Source organism: Gastrolobium bilobum, unplaced genomic scaffold (genome assembly GCF_033153095.1).
Source record: "Gastrolobium bilobum isolate Gb01-03AN ecotype WA unplaced genomic scaffold, APGP_CSIRO_Gbil_v1 utg1929, whole genome shotgun sequence".
Lineage (NCBI taxonomy): Eukaryota > Viridiplantae > Streptophyta > Magnoliopsida > Fabales > Fabaceae > Gastrolobium > Gastrolobium bilobum.
Genome location: NW_026898961.1, coordinates 553,487 through 572,259, shown reverse-complemented (window position 1 = coordinate 572,259; position 18,773 = coordinate 553,487). Strand labels below are relative to the sequence as shown.

Genomic DNA, 18,773 nt, shown 5'->3' with positions numbered 1-18,773 from the left:
AATATTGCCTGTATGTAATTGCAAATAGACAGCTATCTGCACTGAATAACCTCATAATATAAATAAGTGAGTATCTAAGTCACGGATCTACAACATGTAGTCCGGACAATATCCTGATACATTAATACAATTCGAATCTAAATAAAACATAGTCAATCAATGTGGCATGGACAACCCGCATGCTCACCAAATAAAGCAACAAAGCCCAACAGAGTCTCAACAACAAAATCATAATAACAACATAAAGCATGTCAGCATCCAAGTATAACAGTTTAACAACAAGCATATCACATCAGCTCTGGCCTCCTGCCGCTCGAGGTCTCAACCCCCGAGTTACCTGAACCTAAAATATCTGCCCCAAACGTGGGGTGAGATCTCTAAACAGAAATCTCAGTAAGGCAATGGGAGTCCTTAAGGATTTCTCCATCCCAAGCTCATTTACATGTGCAATATAAGTTCAAAAGCAGGAATATAATATAAGTTCCAAAATCAGTGCAATGCAGCAGAATAATCATGTCATGTGTGTCAACTATTCTATTGGCCAGAGAAATGCGGGACTTACATACGTCTATTGCCTACATTCCGTGCAAGTACTACTTACACCCACCCACAGAATCACCCTATGGCATGTCTCATACATACACAGGCTTACCGTCTAGGTGGAACAACACATGCATATTATAAGCACTTGCACATAACAGCTCAACAGCATTTCAAAATCAATACATGAAAACGCTCATGCATATAAACCATCCCCCCATGGGGTATGGTGGAACCAACAATAGCTAAACCGAGGACATGAAAGCTTACCTCTAAGCAATCAATCCAATCCAAGGTCCACACAAGCTCAAAGTCCACAAACAGCAAAATCACAATCTGTTTTAGACCAGCAATATCATCAATAACCATACCCTACAAGTATATGACATAAAGACAACGCTTTCATTTTACGTTTCATGTCTTTAGGCTTCTCACAAAGCCAAAAGCCCTTAATCACTTTGATTCTGACTTAGTTAATTATTACAGAGGTTCAACTTAACCAATCTAGGGTCCATAAACCCATAATACAATTCTGTCAGAATAGAACAGTCACTGTCTCGAAATTCTCAGGATATCCGGATATTTGTCGGGGGCATATCTGGATATCTCTAACCCCATATCTGGATATCAATATCCGGATATCATATCCGGATATTTTGTGACAGAATGCAGTTCTGCATTTTCGCGAAGATATCACTCAAAGGTTCAACTTTTTACCCAATGGGACGTCCAAGCATGCATTTTTTTTCACTTTTAGGTTCATGTTCAGGTTGGTTACCTATTCAACTCATTAACATGCCAAGACTCAACCTTTAAACAAGAAAAACTCATGATCAAGGTAAGGAACATACCCAAGGCTCCAAAACAAAAGCTAGAGGTGCTCTTGAAGCTCTCTATGAAGCTCCTACAATCTGACTTCCAAGGTATACGAAAATGGTGATCAAAGGTTGGTTCTTTCTCTTCAAAGACCACTCCTTGAAGCTCAAAACATCAAGGATGAAGGTTCCCACTCCACACATTTCAGAGACAGCACCTAACACCTCCCAAAACAGTACCCTCAACCCAGCAAAAGCTGGCTTTCAACCTCACAATGCACTCTACTAAGTGTTTAAAATGATTTAAAGGGAAGAATCATGGAGAAATGTGATCTCTTGGTGGTTTTCATGAGAGGAGAGGGTGGTGGCAAGTGAGGACACAAAAGGCTCAGAAATGGAGGCACACAAGACACGAAGAGCTGATCAAATCAGCCTAGGGTTGTGTGTACTTCATATTTATAGTCGGTTTAAGTTTAATCACACTGTATTAGCGCTAATAGCTACACTTAGGATTTTATTCCCAAACTTAGGATTCTGAACCTAGCCATTTTTCTAAGATTTGTCATATTTTTATTTTATTTTTCGCAGTACTTTTTCGGTACGTGCTTTTACGAACCCAGTATCAGTTCTGACACCAGTTCGCATTATTTTGACTTGAAACTTGTTATGCTAGTCCTACATATTATTCTAGAGACATATACATAATTTTCGTAATTTTCTGTGATACTTCATCGGTACGCCGGTGGGGAGTGATCGCCGGTGCAAAATGGCATGGACAATGAGCGGTTCCTGGCAGGCTTTCAGCGTGGGTGACCTCCTGGGAAGTTTTCCCAGGAAATGTGCCAGTGAGGAAAAAGCACACTAAATAACTTATCCCTTACTTTTTAGTCATTTTAATATGTCCCTTTTGGTAGCTCAGGTCACTTAATAAAAATTAGTTATACTCTAAAATTTTAATTGTTGATTTTATTTGCATCTAATAATTTATGTGAACAATAAATTAAATAAGGAAAACATGTTTCTCCTGTCAACGAAGATAAAATTATCTCCTGCAACTCTAAAACTACGTCATTTTGGGATTTAAAATAAAAAATAAAAGGTATTTTGAAAAAAATTATTTTCTTATTATAACATGTATTTTATTGAAATATTCTTTATTTTTTTACTCAAAATGACATCGTTTTAGAGTGGCAGGGGATGAGTTTATCTTCTGTGACAATAGAAACATTAATCTCATTACATAAATATAAATAAAATTAGGGTCCATTTTTTCTAATGTTACTTTAAAAACATTGTCTAATGTTTATCGAAACAAGGTGGTTTTGGGCCAGAAATTATAGTGCATTTGTACTTTTAATATATTCCAGAGTTATAATAGTGTTTATCATTTTAATTTTTTAATCTCAAAATGACGTGGTTTCGTTGAACATTAGTCGAAGTTTTCTAAAGTAATATTAGATATTTTATTCTTATCAAACTAACAATCAAGATTGAATATAAAATTTGTTATTCTTATACCGATATAAATTCAACATACTTACAAAATAATAAGATTGGTTACTAATAACGACTACTATTCCCATTATCTTGCACCAATTTTTAACTGTCTCTTAGCCTTATTATAAGCTGCCACGTACTAAGAAAGCTCATAAAGAGACCCAATTACTAATCCCATAAAGGTGAGTCGTCTTAAATCGTATTAAAACAAAATTTATTATTTTTGAATTTAAAAATAATAAATATTAATTTTCCTTTCTCTCTCCCTTCAAAAACTCTTCATCTTATCTTTAATATCCAAGTTCATTTATTTACACTTTATATCAGTCTTTCAAATTCAGTTGATCTTATTAAGATAAGATATTAGTGTAGAATCGAAAAGAAGTTTAACCCTTCCTCAAATAAATTTTTAAAAAATCTTTAGAAGACAGAGGATGTATCTTCTTTCTAGAATAGGAAATTAATCATACCCTTCTTCCGATAGCAAAACTTAATGCACCTGTTATTTTAATGAGGATAGTCTTCAGGACCGTACTCCGAGAACAAAATGACTGAAAGAGGTTGAATTGAGATTACCGTGAGAATTGTAAATGAAAGAAAAAGAAAAAGAAGAATATCTCCACACACACAAAAAGAGAAAGAAAAAGAACAAAATTATCGTGGTTTTAGTTTTGAAATTTTTTACAAATCAACTTATTCCCCCTAACTTGTTACTTGGTTAGGTGGGCTTCCATTTCCTTTAAATATTCATTGATATATTAAATTGATTAATATTTTAAGTTTACAATAAAAAAGATAAAATGATATATTTTCCTTTATTTTAGCTAAATTAATGGTTGCAATTGGATCGACAATCCTCTCACGCTTATCTCCCCTAATTTGATTAGCATTACCAAATATCTTCCCAAATTTATCAATATTAATTTTGTTAACATTATCTTCATTAATTCAATTGGTATTATCAATAATCTTTCTATATTGATTTCCATTAATTGGCTGAAATTATCACCAACGGAACAAAATTTAATATTACTTATTATTTAAAGAATATTTTAGTATTATATTTTTTGTGTGAAGATCTCTAACATGTTAAAGATGATACATGTCTTAATTTAAATTTTTTCCTCTTATCCAACCTTTAACCTAATAACTAGTAATCTATATTATGATAACCTAATAACTAGTAATCTATGTTATGATTACCTTGCATCGATTCAGAACACTGAGACACGATATTCTGATACGTTAATTCTTAAAAATTTTAAATTTTGATACGTTAGTATACGTTTTGATATTAAATAATATTTTTAATATATATAATATAGTTTAAATTTAATATATATATAACAGCTCATAATAAGTCATATAATCAATTAAATATTCAGATTTCATAACATAAATATAAATAAAAAATAATTTTTTCTACCTTATTAATTTTATATCAAATTTCAAATTAGTATGCATGTTGCAGTGTTGATTTTAAAAAGATAAAATAAAATAAAATTAGGATTTCCACAAACGTTGACTACGTGTCGAAAAATATTAATCTCAAATTGTATGCGTGTCGAAGTGTTGATCATGTATTCTAAAATATTAACCGCTTGTCAAAACGGTGTCGAGCACACATTTTTCAAAAAAAAATTAAAAAAATCACGTGTCCCGATACTTCATAGATGATTACTATACATCATTATTTTTAAAAAATGAAATGAAATCAATTTTGATAGATTTTCCAATTTTCTTAAAATGAATTTGACTGATAGAGTTAGGAGAGATAATTATATATTCAAATAGAAAAATTCTGTAATTACATATTTTATTTTAATTAATCCATTTTTATTTATTAATTTGAAATTATTTGTGTCATGTAATTAAATTTGATATGAATCAAATTCACGTGGGGCCAGATACAAACCACTATCTCCTCCCTTCTCGCAAACCAAGCTAGCAATGGCGGCGTGGCAGATGAACCGCCACCTATATAAATTGCAAATCGTTATGCTAACTTCACGACCCATCACTCTTAAGTCATCGTTCCTTCTTCCCCTGTCCATAAATCGTCACCGTTTCCACCAAATCTCTTCCAAGTTCTCACCTTTGAACAACATGGGCAAAAACGGCAAAAACAGCGCCAATTCTTCACGAGCAGAATCGTTGCCAGTTTGTGGAAACTCTTCCATTCACAAAGATCCGGTATGTTTCCACCCCACTTCTCACTCTCTCTTACTGAAATAATCTTTTGATGTAAATTGAGGTATTTTTACTTCTTGTCCTGTTTTTGGAAAAACTTTATAAATGACCTTACGTTTTATTGTATTATGCATACCTTTTTTTTTTATCATTATTTTACCTACTTATTTTCAATATCAACAGAGTTAGATCGAGAAAAATGTAAAGATGAGAGAAAAGATGAAGGTTAATAAAAAAGGTTTAATTTCTATTTTTGATGCAGAATGTTTTTTTTCTGCCACACTTATGTAATATAAAAGGAGTAGGTTCCCTAATCTTTTTCTCTTTTTTCTTTAGAATAAGACTCACTCATTTGTGAACGTGGCCAAAATACTTTTTCTGTAAGCAGAGACATTTTTTCCTAATTAAAATTGTGATTTAATGGCACTGAAAATAAATAGATAAAATATGCATAAAAAATATAACCATAATATCCTATCTTAACAAAAACAAAATTGAAAAAATATTTGTAATTTTAAAATATATAAATTTGTATCATTTTAAGTAAAATTAATTTGATATATATTTGATGATTTTTTATATTTCTCTCCTATAAAATTTGAAAGAAAGAGAAAATAAAAGTACTGTGAAAGAGAGAGAAAATAAAAAATCACCAAAATACACGGTAGTTTCTAACACAAACTTGTGTATTTTAAAATGAAAAATATATTTTCCTTATTATTAAGAGTTTGGTTTCTCTCTTTTTAAATGATATAGAATTGTGTTAATTTAAGTAAGCGAATAAAAACCATGTAGAAAAAAAGGAGTAATTTTTTTAATTTAAATTTTAAATAAAAATACAGTAGTTTTAACTAAAATAATGGATAAATATTTTTTTCTAATATTATTAAAAAAGTGCTCATATATTTTTTTTTTTTTAAATATTAGAGTTTCTCAAACAAAGAGCATTATTGATTAAAAAAAGTTAGGGATTTTTTTATTTAAAGAAAAATATTAGAGACATTTATAAAGTTTTCTCTTTATTCTTATTTTATTTTTCATAACAGGGTTATATCCGGGCTGTTTTTTTACCCATTTGATAGGAAAAAAGAGAAATTAGTTACCGCATTTGTTTAAGGGGAAGTTTATATTTATAAATTTTTTGTTTATCTGTGAGACACTCTTGAGTGAAGTCATACCGATAAGATATAGTTCGTAAGTTTGTAAAAAGAAAAGTTTATCAATATAATTATCCTTTTTATTTAAGATCTAAATATTTGATCAAAACAAAGTGTTTGTACGGAAGAGACTCGCAACTTACACGTGTAATGTATTACTTCGCACATTCCATGCACTACTTGCACACACCTCGCATGTCTCGCGGCATTATCTTGATAAAACATTTGAACTTTGAATTCGATAAAAAGTTTTGCTTTTTACATCAATACAGTGAAAAGGCCTTATTGTAGGATTTGGTTAACATTTGGTTTCAGTTTTTGATTAGGATTAGACTCCAGCTTTACTTATTCTTTGACTGTTTTATGTTGTACTTTCTCTGAGTTTCCAATCATTGATCATAGTTAACTATTTTGTGTGTGCTTTTTAATTTTTTTTTTTTTTTTTCAAATTCAGGGTCTTTTTTGGTATCATTCTTTGATTTTGGTAGCAGAGGCAACTCTTCTTACTAATGAAATTTTATATTCAAGTTTTTTGTCATTCTTAAGTGACATGACAAGTGAGGCTTTATTGGCTTATTTTATTATGGGAAATTTAGTTGTTCATGTTCTCTTTTTCTTTTTGGGTACTAATATGTTTGTGTTTGTGTAAGCAAGTGAGCGTTGAGCAACAATACTATTCATTCTTCCTTTTTATAATGGAATTGTGAATTTAGTTATTGAATGTCCTTTAGCAGCGTTTCAGATTGTTTCTATTTAGCTATGTTCTTAGGCCTTTCCTATGTGTGCCTCAGATCTCAGTTCAAGTCACATAGGAAAAAATGCAGAAACATTTGTTAGTTTGTGTGTATTTGATATAAATTTTTGCTTATAAGTTCTAATGTGAGTGTGTATTTTTCCTTAATTTGGTTCTTGCTTGCAGGATTCAATAATACTTGTATTTATACTTTCTGTGCGACATTAAAGATTATACCTACCAATAACTGTTTACTTTTGCTTATTTCAATTTCCATGATTCAAAAGCAGGTTATGCTTAATGGGCCATTATCTGATGCTTCTCATGACAATGATGCATATATAATGGTGGGAAGAATTCCTGTACCGCTGCATTATAAGAATATGAAGCATAATTCACTCCCTTCGTCAACTAAATGCAAGCCATCTAATGGCAAACACCCTGAGCACAGAAAGTTCAAAAAGAGAACTCGAGTTCACTTAGGATTGGCCCAGGTCAATGGTGATAACTGTACTGAATCTAGTAATAGCTCCAATTTTGAAAATAATAGCTTATCTCTTGCCGAGACATTGTCAACAACTAACTCTACTAGCCACCATGTTCAACATAGTAAATTTTGGAAGGAGAAGGCTGCATCTTCCAATGGACCAAATAATAGCCGCAGAAATTCAAGCCATGTCGAAACTGATCACAAGTTTGATTCTTCAGTTTTGCCTAAGTTTGAACCATATGACATATGCTTTTGTGGAAAAAGAAATTCTGCTTCAATACGAGCTACACTGCTTGAGAAAAACAAGGAAAGCTGCATTGAGCCACTGGAGGGAAGGACAAAAGATAGGATACTGAGGCCTGGGATGGTTCTCTTGAAACAATATATAACCCATGATGAACAGGTACTTACTTGGCTTTTGTATACATCATTATGCATGCTACTTTTTCTCTTTGATATTTTAAAATGTCATTATATTGCAAAAGTAGAAATTGCACTTTATGGTGAACATTTCACTAAATACTAAGACTTTAGGTGGAGACATTTTTAAGAATTAGCATACCCTTAGTATAATGATAGCCTATTGTTGGATTTCTGTCATTTGTAATGCATTGTATTCATATAAGTTTACCCCAATGTATCCTGAATGTTGCACCACAAATTCTCTGTATTTGTTTGAAAATTGTTTATTCATATATTGTAAGTTTAATTCTTTGACCATATTTGTTCTAATCTAATAATTTCAGGTTGAAATAGTTAAAAGTTGCCGTAAGCTTGGTCTAGGTCCTGGAGGATTCTATCAACCAGGTTATGCAGGTGGAGCGAAACTTCGATTGAAGATGATGTGTCTTGGTCTGGACTGGGATCCTCAAACCAGGAAATATGGAAAGAAACGGGTAATTGATGGTTGTGAGCCACCTAGTATTCCCCATAACTTCAGTAAGTTGGTTATAAGAGCAATGCAAGAAGCACACTATCTAATCAATAAGGAATGTGGAGTAAACTGTGTGGAGGAGATACTCCCTTCAATGAATCCTGATATATGCATAGTCAATTTTTATTCAAACACTGGAAGGCTTGGTCTTCATCAGGTCAGCTCATGTACTTGTTTCACCACCTTGCTGCTTTGCATTTCTTCATATGTTCTAGTGAAATATTTGGATATTGTTGACTTATTACCAGAAAATTGAAAAGAAAAATAAATAAATAGAAGAGGATATGGAGAAAAATGGGGGAAAATTAGAAGTAAACGAATTTGATAATGGATTTGGGACCGAGTATCTGATGATAATAAACACAGTAATCATTGGTGTTTGTCTAATATTCTCTTACAACATTCATATTTTTCACCTGTGACATTCCTTTTGAAACTTTCGGTTGGAATCTTTATGCTAGACTTTTTGGAGATAACTTTAAGATTAAGAGAGTTTGATTAATTTATGGTTCATAACTTGAATTTAATAAGCAAGTCTGACCGATTACAATAGTCCTCGATAAGGACTCTGCCCCATATTGATGTATTTGCAAATTTCTAGTACTGGAAGCATTAAGCTAGTATTTTATAAGTTTGGCATGAATTTATGCTTCATTGAGAGTCCTTCATGATTTTGCATTAGCAATATATAGTTTTTGTTTGAGATGTTTATCTCGTCCATTTTGTTGTTAGCCATTGTTGGTTTAATAAGAAGGGTTGATAAACTTCTTATGCTTCCATCTTTAAATTACTTGATGCAGGATCGTGATGAAAGCAGAGAAAGTATCCGAAAAGGGTTGCCTGTTGTGTCCTTCTCAATTGGTGATTCAGCAGAATTTCGTTATGGGGATCAGAGGGATGTTGAGAATGCAGAGAATGTACTTTTAGAATCAGGAGATGTGTTGATATTTGGTGGTGAATCTCGACGTGTCTTCCATGGTGTGTCTTCAATCATACCAAATTCAGCTCCCAAAGAATTGCTTAGAGATTCTAATCTTTGTCCAGGACGCCTCAATCTTACATTCAGACAGTATTAGTGTTATTATCCCTTCAATCATGCATTTTTTTAGTTTAAGATTTCTCTGTGTCAGTGAATTGTGTAAACAGTTTATTGTTTACATGTGTCCCTTGTGTACATAACCGTCCCTTCTTATAGTCTTTATTGAAATTTAGCTGGTTGAATTTAGTTCATAATTTGATGTCATGATCATCAACTAAAGTTAAGGCATTGTTATTGATGAAGATTTGATTAAAGAGTGACTTGATTCAACACTCGAATGGGTGGTTGAATAGGTGGAGGTAAGAGCATGAGTTTGATCTTTTTCAATATTATTTTTAAAAGGAATTTAAAGTCTTAATCCTGAATCTCCGAACAAGATTGCATTCGTGAAAGATATTTGTGGTTTATAACAAAAAAAAAATTAACCTAGAAAAAAAATTATTGCAGTATTTGTTTTTGATGTCCCTGTCTACTTTGCTTTATGAGTAATGTGAAATTTTCCTTATTTCATAAGAGTTCTAAAAATGTATAAACCAAATAGATGTACAAAGTTATTACAAAAAAAAAAAAAAAAAAAAAATAGATGTACAAAGAATAAAGATAGACACAATATTCTTTTCTGCCAACAGAGGAAGTGTCAAAAAAAAAAAAATGAATGGTGGGTTTGGACTTATATATTGCAAGATATAGAAAAAAAATTGTCGTGTAAACGTTCCTTATATTCTCATTGTGCTTTATGCATGTGACACATTAGATGATGAATTAGAATATCACCACCGAAATTATATGTTTTTAACAAGATTTTCTCCAAGTTCTAACCCCTGTTCCATTGGGGTCTACCCGTCAAACTAATGTTTGTAACCATTTGAGTAAGCGATATGAGTTTTACTTATTAATCTATAAAGGAGAACTGAAATTTATAATTGTAACCCTAAAGTGAAATCACCTAATAACTTATCTCGTATCCTATTTTAAAGAAAAATGGGTTAACCATCCACTGATAAGTCTATGAAATAGACTTGAAACATATGGTTTTAATGGTGAAAATGTGAAAGAATATATACTGTTTGTGTAAAAGGCACCCCAAATTATTAGAGTTGAAATATAATGGGCTTGAGTACTAATGGATTTCATTTTTATTTCCAGACCCATTTTCTATCTTCTAAATCAGAGAAACCCAAATCAAAGAAAGAAAGAAAAGAAGGCAAAGAATTGGGTTGAATCAAAAGAGTCCAAGAAAGAAAGAAGAGAAGAAATAAAAGAAAGGAGAACAAGAAATGGGCCAAGCAAATCAAATCAGAGAAGCCCAAGTGAAGAGAAGCCAAATGAAAAAGAAAGACAGAAACAAATGGGCTGGACTTTTGATCAAAAGCCCAAGTGAAGGAAAAGCAAAGAAAGAAAGTGATAGGAAGAAAAAGACAGAATCAGAAACGTGAAGCAAAGGCTGAGAAGAGAAAAACTCTAGCACACACCTGCAAAAATAACCCACCTCCAGTCAACTGCAAATCCACACCATCCATCCTAATTCCCTGCTACAAATCAAACCAAGAAAACCAGACCGTTCCTTGATGCCGGTCAAACCATCCTTTAGTCCTCAAACACGGTTCATTAACGATCAAACCAAAAACAGTGAACCCTAACCATTTTTTGCTTGATACAGAAAATGCCAAAACTGAGTGGGTGAGCTGGAGTTTGTTAGGAGTGCTAGCAGGATTGTGGGAGTGCGATTGTGATCTTTGCAAAGGAATCGCACGGCTGGAAGGAGCGCGTGGGTGCCTGTTGAGGTGTGAATCAGAAGATCGTGCAAAGAAAAGAAGGAGACCTATAAAAGAAGAGAAATGAGTGAGTCTAGGGTCTTCTTCGGTTCTTGTTTTTATTTTTCTATTCCTTCTGGATATTTTTAGTTTTTATTTTCTTGAAGTTTCTGGTACTGTATTGAATTTATTTTTTCTGTTAAGCTTTAAGCATGTTGGTACAGCACTAAGCATATTCCGGTGATTAGGATTGGTTATGTACATTTATTTTTCTGCTTTCTAAAATTATGTACGTTTTAATTTCAGTTGTTGTTTGCAGCTCAACCTTTATGGGTATGAGCTAATTTACACAAGGTTGGGTGTAGATACCTGAACCACAGTTTGGATGTTTTGCTAATTGCGTTTGTTAGAATTTGATTCCCTGTTGTTTAATACTGTGATTGCATTTAAATCTGTTATTAAGGCCTGATAGTAGATATTATTTTAGGAATTAGTCATTGAGAGATGACTAAATCTGGACATGTATTAAACACATGGACTTGATTGTGAGACGGCTGTCACTCATAGATGAGGACAACCACCATGTAATTTTTGGACTGGAATCATCTGAGTCTGCGCTCCATTTAGCATAGAGATATGCAGATGTTGTTTAAGGCATAACGATTTTAAGAGATTAAAATCAATAAGAAAAGATCCATTACCTGGTAGTTAAATTTTAATAATATGTACTTAGCATTCATTCAGTGGTTGTTGGGAAGGGTAACCGAAATCAACCTATTTTTTACAACTTATTTTTCAACAACTCAGATTTATTTTCATTTGATTTTCAATATCTCACTTCTAATTCTGTTTTTACTAATTTCTTTATATAAAAAATCTTTTTCAATCAAATGTTTAATTTGCTTTCTGTCCACTTTCCAATCTTCAGTTCAAGAAATCAAATCTGAAAATATATAAAAAAAAAAAAAAAAGTACTTAGTGTCACTTGTCAGTAGCATTTTAACTCAGGTTTTGAGATTATTCTGTTTCTTTTTATTGTTACCGCATTTTTAGATTAAATTCAGTTTTAGCAATTACAAAGTTTTGTCAAGTTACACACGCCAAAGATCCTTGTGGGAACGATAAAAGGGTCTCAAATACGTCCTGTATTACTTGTTGTCGCGTATACTTGCATAACTATTAGCAAGGCAACAACCGCTCTTATAGTTCTGCTCGACCTGAATTGAATTAGTCGAATAATTAATAAATGAATGGCATAAATATAAATTTTGCTACTATTTTTACTTGAAATGAGTTGTAGTAGTTGTTACAGCAACATTATATATTCGATATAAAATTTGGTGTAGTAGCTAAAGTAATATATATATCTAGACAGGTGTTTGTGTTTCCCACTTAAAACAAATGTGTTTTCTCAGCTGGAAGTTTTTGATGGAGCATATATCCAAAGCATTATTAATTTGGATTCGTGTTAAATCATGCTTTCTATTATCATTTGCGTGTAGCTACACAAGTTTTGTTTTTTCTCTTTTGGTTGGGTTTACTTTTTGTTCTGAATTTGCAGTTTGCAGCACTTAACATGGGACTGAAATGTCATTCGGAACTGCATTATAACGACAAGATTTGGTTTCTACTCATTTTCAATATTTTCTTTATCATGTTCTATATTATTTATGATTATTATTTTAATTAGATGAATTATTATTATTTTTCACTTTAACTACAATATTATATAGTTGAGAAGAGACACATCAAATTATATAGGGCAATTATTCTTTTTCAGCCAGAGAAGCAACCAAAAATTTCTCAGATTTCACATATCACCAAAGAAGATAAGTTAAGAAAGCCAAGCCACACCAGTAACGGATCAGATTGGTGTTGGCAAGATAAGATTCTCTCTTCTTACAAGGATTGAGTATTGGGTTGCCCACATGTTTAATGGGATCATCAATTAATAAACAAATAGTGAAATAGCTAGCTAGTATAATATATACATCCATCAACACCATCTTGACTGCTAATATTGTTGTCTAGCTTTTTGGAATGAGTCGGATGCATAACTTTAATGTTTCATCTTTATTTTTCAAAAGTTATTGTTATTATTGTTTTTGATATTATCCATCATCGCTTATTCAACAAGTTCAAATCGTGCCGAGTAGAATCACATGAGCAGCAAAATTCTGCTTATATTAAGTTTTAACACATTTGTGTTCTGAACACTCAACTTAAATATCACAATTAAGTTAGAATAATCCCTTATCAGGTAATCCATATGTTTATTGGCTGAAAAGTTATTATTATATAAGAGAAAAAAGAATTCTTTTGCAATTGGAGAAGTTTATTTTTCTATTTTTTCTTCAAGATGGCTCCACCCCTTTCTCTCTAAGGAAAGTTTCAATTTCTCATGTAATATGAGAAGTTGCAAACCCAATGACTAAATTACTCTTTTTCAGTCCTTTATTTTGGCCATTTAATAATTTTTTTAAGTTAATTTAGTCTTTATGAAAAAAATGACATTGAAGTTATCTTTCTGTTAAGGAAAGAGTTAATTTTCTATGATAAAGTTACTTAATTTGTGGTATTTTTAATGGTTAAGAAAAAAAAAATTGATGTTAATGTTTTAATGAATTATTTTTCATTATTAAATACTAAATATGAAGAACAAAATTAGTCGGCCAAAATAATTGCAGTTATATCTTTCTTTTTTACTAATCTTAATTATCTTTTTAAGACGAATTGGCTCTCGAAATATCTCAAAAAGCTTAAATTCTTTGAACAGGCTAAGAAACTAATCCGAAATCGGGACTTAATCACAATTAAAGATCGCCCCTCCCCAAAGTTGTATTTGGTGGGAATTGAAAAAATTTCTCTTCACTTACTTAACTTGTGTTGCCAATTAAGTTACACTCATTGTGTAATTGCAGTTATATCTTTATATAACTAAAATGGATGTTTTACTCTTAAATGAATGATTGATGTTGATCTATATCTACATGTTGCTCAAGCAGATAAATAAAATGGGTTTAATATTTATGTTATTGGAGATAAAATTATCTCATATATACATATAAAAATATGTAACCCCATATTTTTTCTTTCTTTCTTTTTTTGACATTACTCCACATGAACCGTGTAGGAGATAAAAATTATCTTCTAGATATGAAAAACATCAAACTCAAATAAAATTTATATAATTTCATGTTCATACGCTACTAAGACAAATGAATAATTAAGAAGCGCCAACTTTAACAGCAGCCTAACCTTTTTGTTAAATTGGAAAGTAAAAATTTATATAACGGAGATTGTCATTGATTAATGTAAGTTAATGTAAAGTTTCCAAAAAAAAAAAAAAATGTAAGTTAATCTAAAGATTCGTGATTGAGAGCTTCTCATGTGGAGAGTACAAGTTTAAGAAAAGGAATAATTAATGTGATTTTTCATGAAGAATTACACATAATTATTTTTAAAAAAAATTAAAAAAAAAATAATGGAAAATAAAATAATACATTACTTTTGCTAGAGGCCAAAAAAGAGGATTGCTTCCATGACTTAAAATTGAATTGGAACCAATTGGATTCATTTTAATGTTGAATTGTAATTGAATTTCCTTTTATTTTTATGTTAATTACTTTGTCCTTAAGTTTCTCTTAACTTGATCACTCTAGAATTTAACCTAGAATTATGCATGAAAATAGAAATGTTGGTATCTAATCCTGACCTAAATAATTAATAATATTCTTAAGTTGATATAGGGATAGACAATAAAGGGTGTGTGATTCAATGATTCTCTAACCTTAAAGCTCAAGTCTTTTTTACAAATATTAAGGCATTAAGTTTCTTGAAAGGAGTTAAAGGATCGTGATACAAAGGGATTGGATCGTAATTAATAATAAATAATTGGAAAACAATTGAATTCAAATTAAGCTACATAGCATACAATTACGGAAAGTCAATTTTAATTTCAATTCTTGAATCATAATTATCTAATTCTATTATTCAATTTGTCAAACTTAAGCCGAAATCGTAAACTTAATACTTGTGGGAACGAGAACTCGTACTTAATCACTTTATTACTTGTCAGTGATAGAGCCACTTTAGAACCAAGAAGTGCCTTGGCACAAACTGGTTTTCAAAAATGATTGGTTTCTTATTTATAGAACTATTGAAATAACAGCTTCTTCCATGGCTTCCTCTATAACTGGCACTGTCTGATTTTTTTAGGAATTGATGTTTGGCATGGGCTAAAATTTTGTCCGGCTCCGCCATTGTTACTTGTATACAGTGGCTGACCCAGAAAATTTTATTTATGTCTGCATACTTAGTCGTAACTACCCCCGAAAAAGAAAAATTTAAAGAAAATTTAAAATGTATTAATAGTCAATTTTTGTTGCTTTTAATTATATATATAGTTTAATATATAAACTAATTACAACTTGTTCACTGTTTTCCAATTCAAACTACTCTATAAATTTGCATATACAAAAATATATATATATATATATATATATATATATATATATATATATATAGATGGCTCCTACTCCCACTTATAATTTAGTTAAGGAGGACACAACAGCAACTAAAAGCAAAACCAAAATGATATAATTCGGGTTGTGCTGATCTGATTAAAAGACAATTTTAGTTCCTAGGGTCATCCAGTCAATTTTAGTTTCTAGGTTTGTGTCTGCAACTGCAGTCAGTGGCACATAAATAGGTCTGCCACTGCTTGTACAGTCAGCATATTGCCAAGTCCATAACAATGTTTATAACTAATTTAAGAAAAATAACCAGTGTTATATTTTTAAGAAAAATAATAATGTTACTCTTAAGAACTTGTATTTAATTTGCTATTCAAAGTTTGTATTGCGTCATTAATTTTTATTTTTTGTAGTTGTTATGAACCTACATGAGAGACCCATATTCCAGAAGACCCAAGAAAGGACAATGGGAAAAGGAAACTAAGACAAATAAAGGAAGACACCAATCAAGCATGCTAATCCTAAGCTATAAATCTGGACATGGGCACCACAAAAGAACCCCCAAAGGTCCAGAATTTCACTACCCTTAGGTAAACTTTAAAAGTAAGAGGTAAAGCCTATAGGTATGTGTAAAGAACCTTGGGATACACCACCACAAAAGCTAGCTCAAAGGGTGGGAGTGCCCAAGGCCTTATAAACTCCACATTAGTTGCACATACAACCAATGTGGGACTATATATCTCAACATGCCTCCTCACACAAGAGCCCATTGGGCTTGAAGAGTGGATGATGCAGCAGGCCCAGCCTACCTGTGCTAAGAAGTTCCTCAAGAGAAAGTGGGGGACGACGAGGCTCTGATACCATGTAAAGAACCTTGGGATATACCACCCCAAAAGCTAGCTCAAAGGGTGGGAGTGTCCAAGGCCTTATAAACTCCACATTAGTTGCACATACAACCAATGTGGGACTATATATCTCAACAGTATGAAATATTTTCTCTTTATTATTGTTACGTTATCACTATTCACACACCACCCCTTTGGCCAACACTGATATTCTTAGTGCACAATGATCTGTTACCCTCAAAGATATCTAACTCGTAGATATCTTATCCTTAGATCCAATATCGACATACTAATCACTTTGACTAGACATCTCTGTCCTTAGGACAAAACATTGACATCGACTGTGGAAAAAGATAAATTCCTACTCCCACGACCAAATATGGCGAATACAAGAAGCAACAACCACTTGCATCCACCTTTGCCCCCGCCAACAAAGCCCGTTCTGGTGGAAGTGGATCAGCCTCCCAACGAGCCTGGTGTCGGCAACACACTTGATTATGATGTTGTACACATCAGTGACGCAATCCTCCGGGTCAGCCGACATACAATCCACCGGGTCAGCTAGCACCACATCAACCTCCTCTAACACTGCACCAACAGCCCTAGCTGCGGATGCAGATAACCGTATTGCACAAATTGCCCTTAACACGATCTACGACAGATGGAGAAAATGAAAAATCTCAACCAACTCTAGAGATAGTTGGATGCTCGTAGGATTCAGGAATTGGAAGAACGGCTATTGCAATGGAGAAACCCAAAACAAGGAATAGACCAAGTCTGTGGTGAAAGGCACAGAAGAACATAAAGAAATAGAGAAGCACACCGTCCTGAAAATGCCGACAATAATGCTGAAAATGACGTCAGGAATGCAAACAAGCTAGATAATCGACGTCGAGACACACTTAATAGCCCCACTTGAGTTTTCGAAGTTGGATTTTCGCCTTCTTAATTATGATCACGACTTCGTATACCGTGGCTTACTTAGATCGACCTGGCCAGGGCCATGTTTAGCTTATGGACATTTTCCACCTTTTTAGTTTGAGCTTGGCTTAGTTTGTCATGGCTCTTATTTTGAGCCCACTTCTTTCGAGGTGACATTTTAATTTGATCCCCGCTTCATTGGCGGTGGCTTTTTTTATCTGAGCTCGTCTTCGATCACCGTATCTTTTTAATGTGATCCCTGCTTCTTTCGCAATAGCCTTTTAAATATGTGCCCGACTTTGTTTATCGTGGTCTTTGTTTGCCAAAATTTGAAATACGGAGGCAATTTTTCCCTTCTATTTTCTAGCCCGTCTTCGCATACCTTGCTCTTGATTTCAACTTGGATTATTTACCAAAACTTTATGCATGAAGGCGGTTTCTCCCCTTCTATTTTCTAGCTCGGCTTTGCATATCGTGGCTCTAGATCTCGACTTGACTTCTTTGCCAAAATTTTATGCACAAAGGTGGTTTTCCCCCTTCTATTTTCTAGCCCAACTTCGTATACCGTGCCTTTCTTAGGACTGACCTGGCCAGGGTCATATTTAGTTTACGGAGACATTTTTTTGCCTATTTTCATTTTAGCTCAGCTTCGCATACCGCGTCTTTTGATTTACTTGGCTTCTTGTGTCGCAGTATTGGATTCTCAAAGGAGGAATGCGCTTTCTTGGTTTTAAGCCTGGCTGTGGTTTTTTAATCCGAGCCCCGCTTCTTTCGCGGTGGCTTTTTTATCTGGGCTCTGCTTCGCAAACTGTGGCTTTTTAATTTGAGTTAGCTTTGTTGTTGGACTTGGCTATTTTTGCCCATTTTGATTTTAGCCTGGCTTTGCATACTGTAGCTTTGTTGTTGGACTTGGCTATTTTTTCTAAGTCTTGAATTGAGTCTGGCTTCTATCGCCGTGACTTTTGTTTTAACTAGGCTTCTTTAACCTAAATCTTGAGTTGGGCTTTATCTCGAATTTGGGTGCAATCCTTTCGTCAGGATTGTGATCTCTCTAAATCCATCTTCTTCTCGAATTGGGGTGCAATCTTTTTATTAGGATCACAAACTCTCCAAATTCGTCTTCATTTTTATCTCAAACTGGGGCGTGATCTTTTTGTCAGGACCACGATCTCTCCCAATCTATCTTTGTGTATATCTCATATTAGGGTGTGATTCTTTTAGCGGGACCACTATCTCGAAATCTGTCTTCATCTTCAATTGAAGCCCGAGGCTATGTCCAGACTGCTTTGGAGCTTGGCTCTATGGCCGAATTGCTTAACTTGAGAGGTAAGAGCAATGACCATTTTGCCATTTTGGATTGAGGATGTGCTTATCAAATCACTT

General features: G+C 33.0%; 1 protein-coding gene across 1 annotated transcript; it reads left to right on the top strand.

The window, feature by feature from the left end:
- Positions 1 to 7,688: 7,688 nt before the first annotated feature.
- Positions 7,689 to 9,567, top strand: LOC133285830 (uncharacterized). Its single transcript, XM_061483122.1, has 3 exons — positions 7,689 to 7,825; positions 8,169 to 8,513; positions 9,157 to 9,567. Exons 1-3 carry the CDS (start codon positions 7,787 to 7,789, stop codon positions 9,430 to 9,432), a joined length of 660 nt encoding a protein of 219 aa, XP_061339106.1. The 5' UTR covers positions 7,689 to 7,786; the 3' UTR covers positions 9,433 to 9,567.
- The last annotated feature ends 9,206 nt before the right edge of the window (positions 9,568 to 18,773 follow it).

Coding starts and splice junctions, on each gene's coding strand:
- LOC133285830 (XM_061483122.1), top strand. CDS start 7,787: ATGGTTCTCTTGAAACAATATATAACCCATGATGAACAG. Junction 7,826..8,168: donor ATATAACCCATGATGAACAG/GTACTTACTTGG, acceptor TAATAATTTCAG/GTTGAAATAGTTAAAAGTTG. Junction 8,514..9,156: donor GAAGGCTTGGTCTTCATCAG/GTCAGCTCATGT, acceptor TACTTGATGCAG/GATCGTGATGAAAGCAGAGA.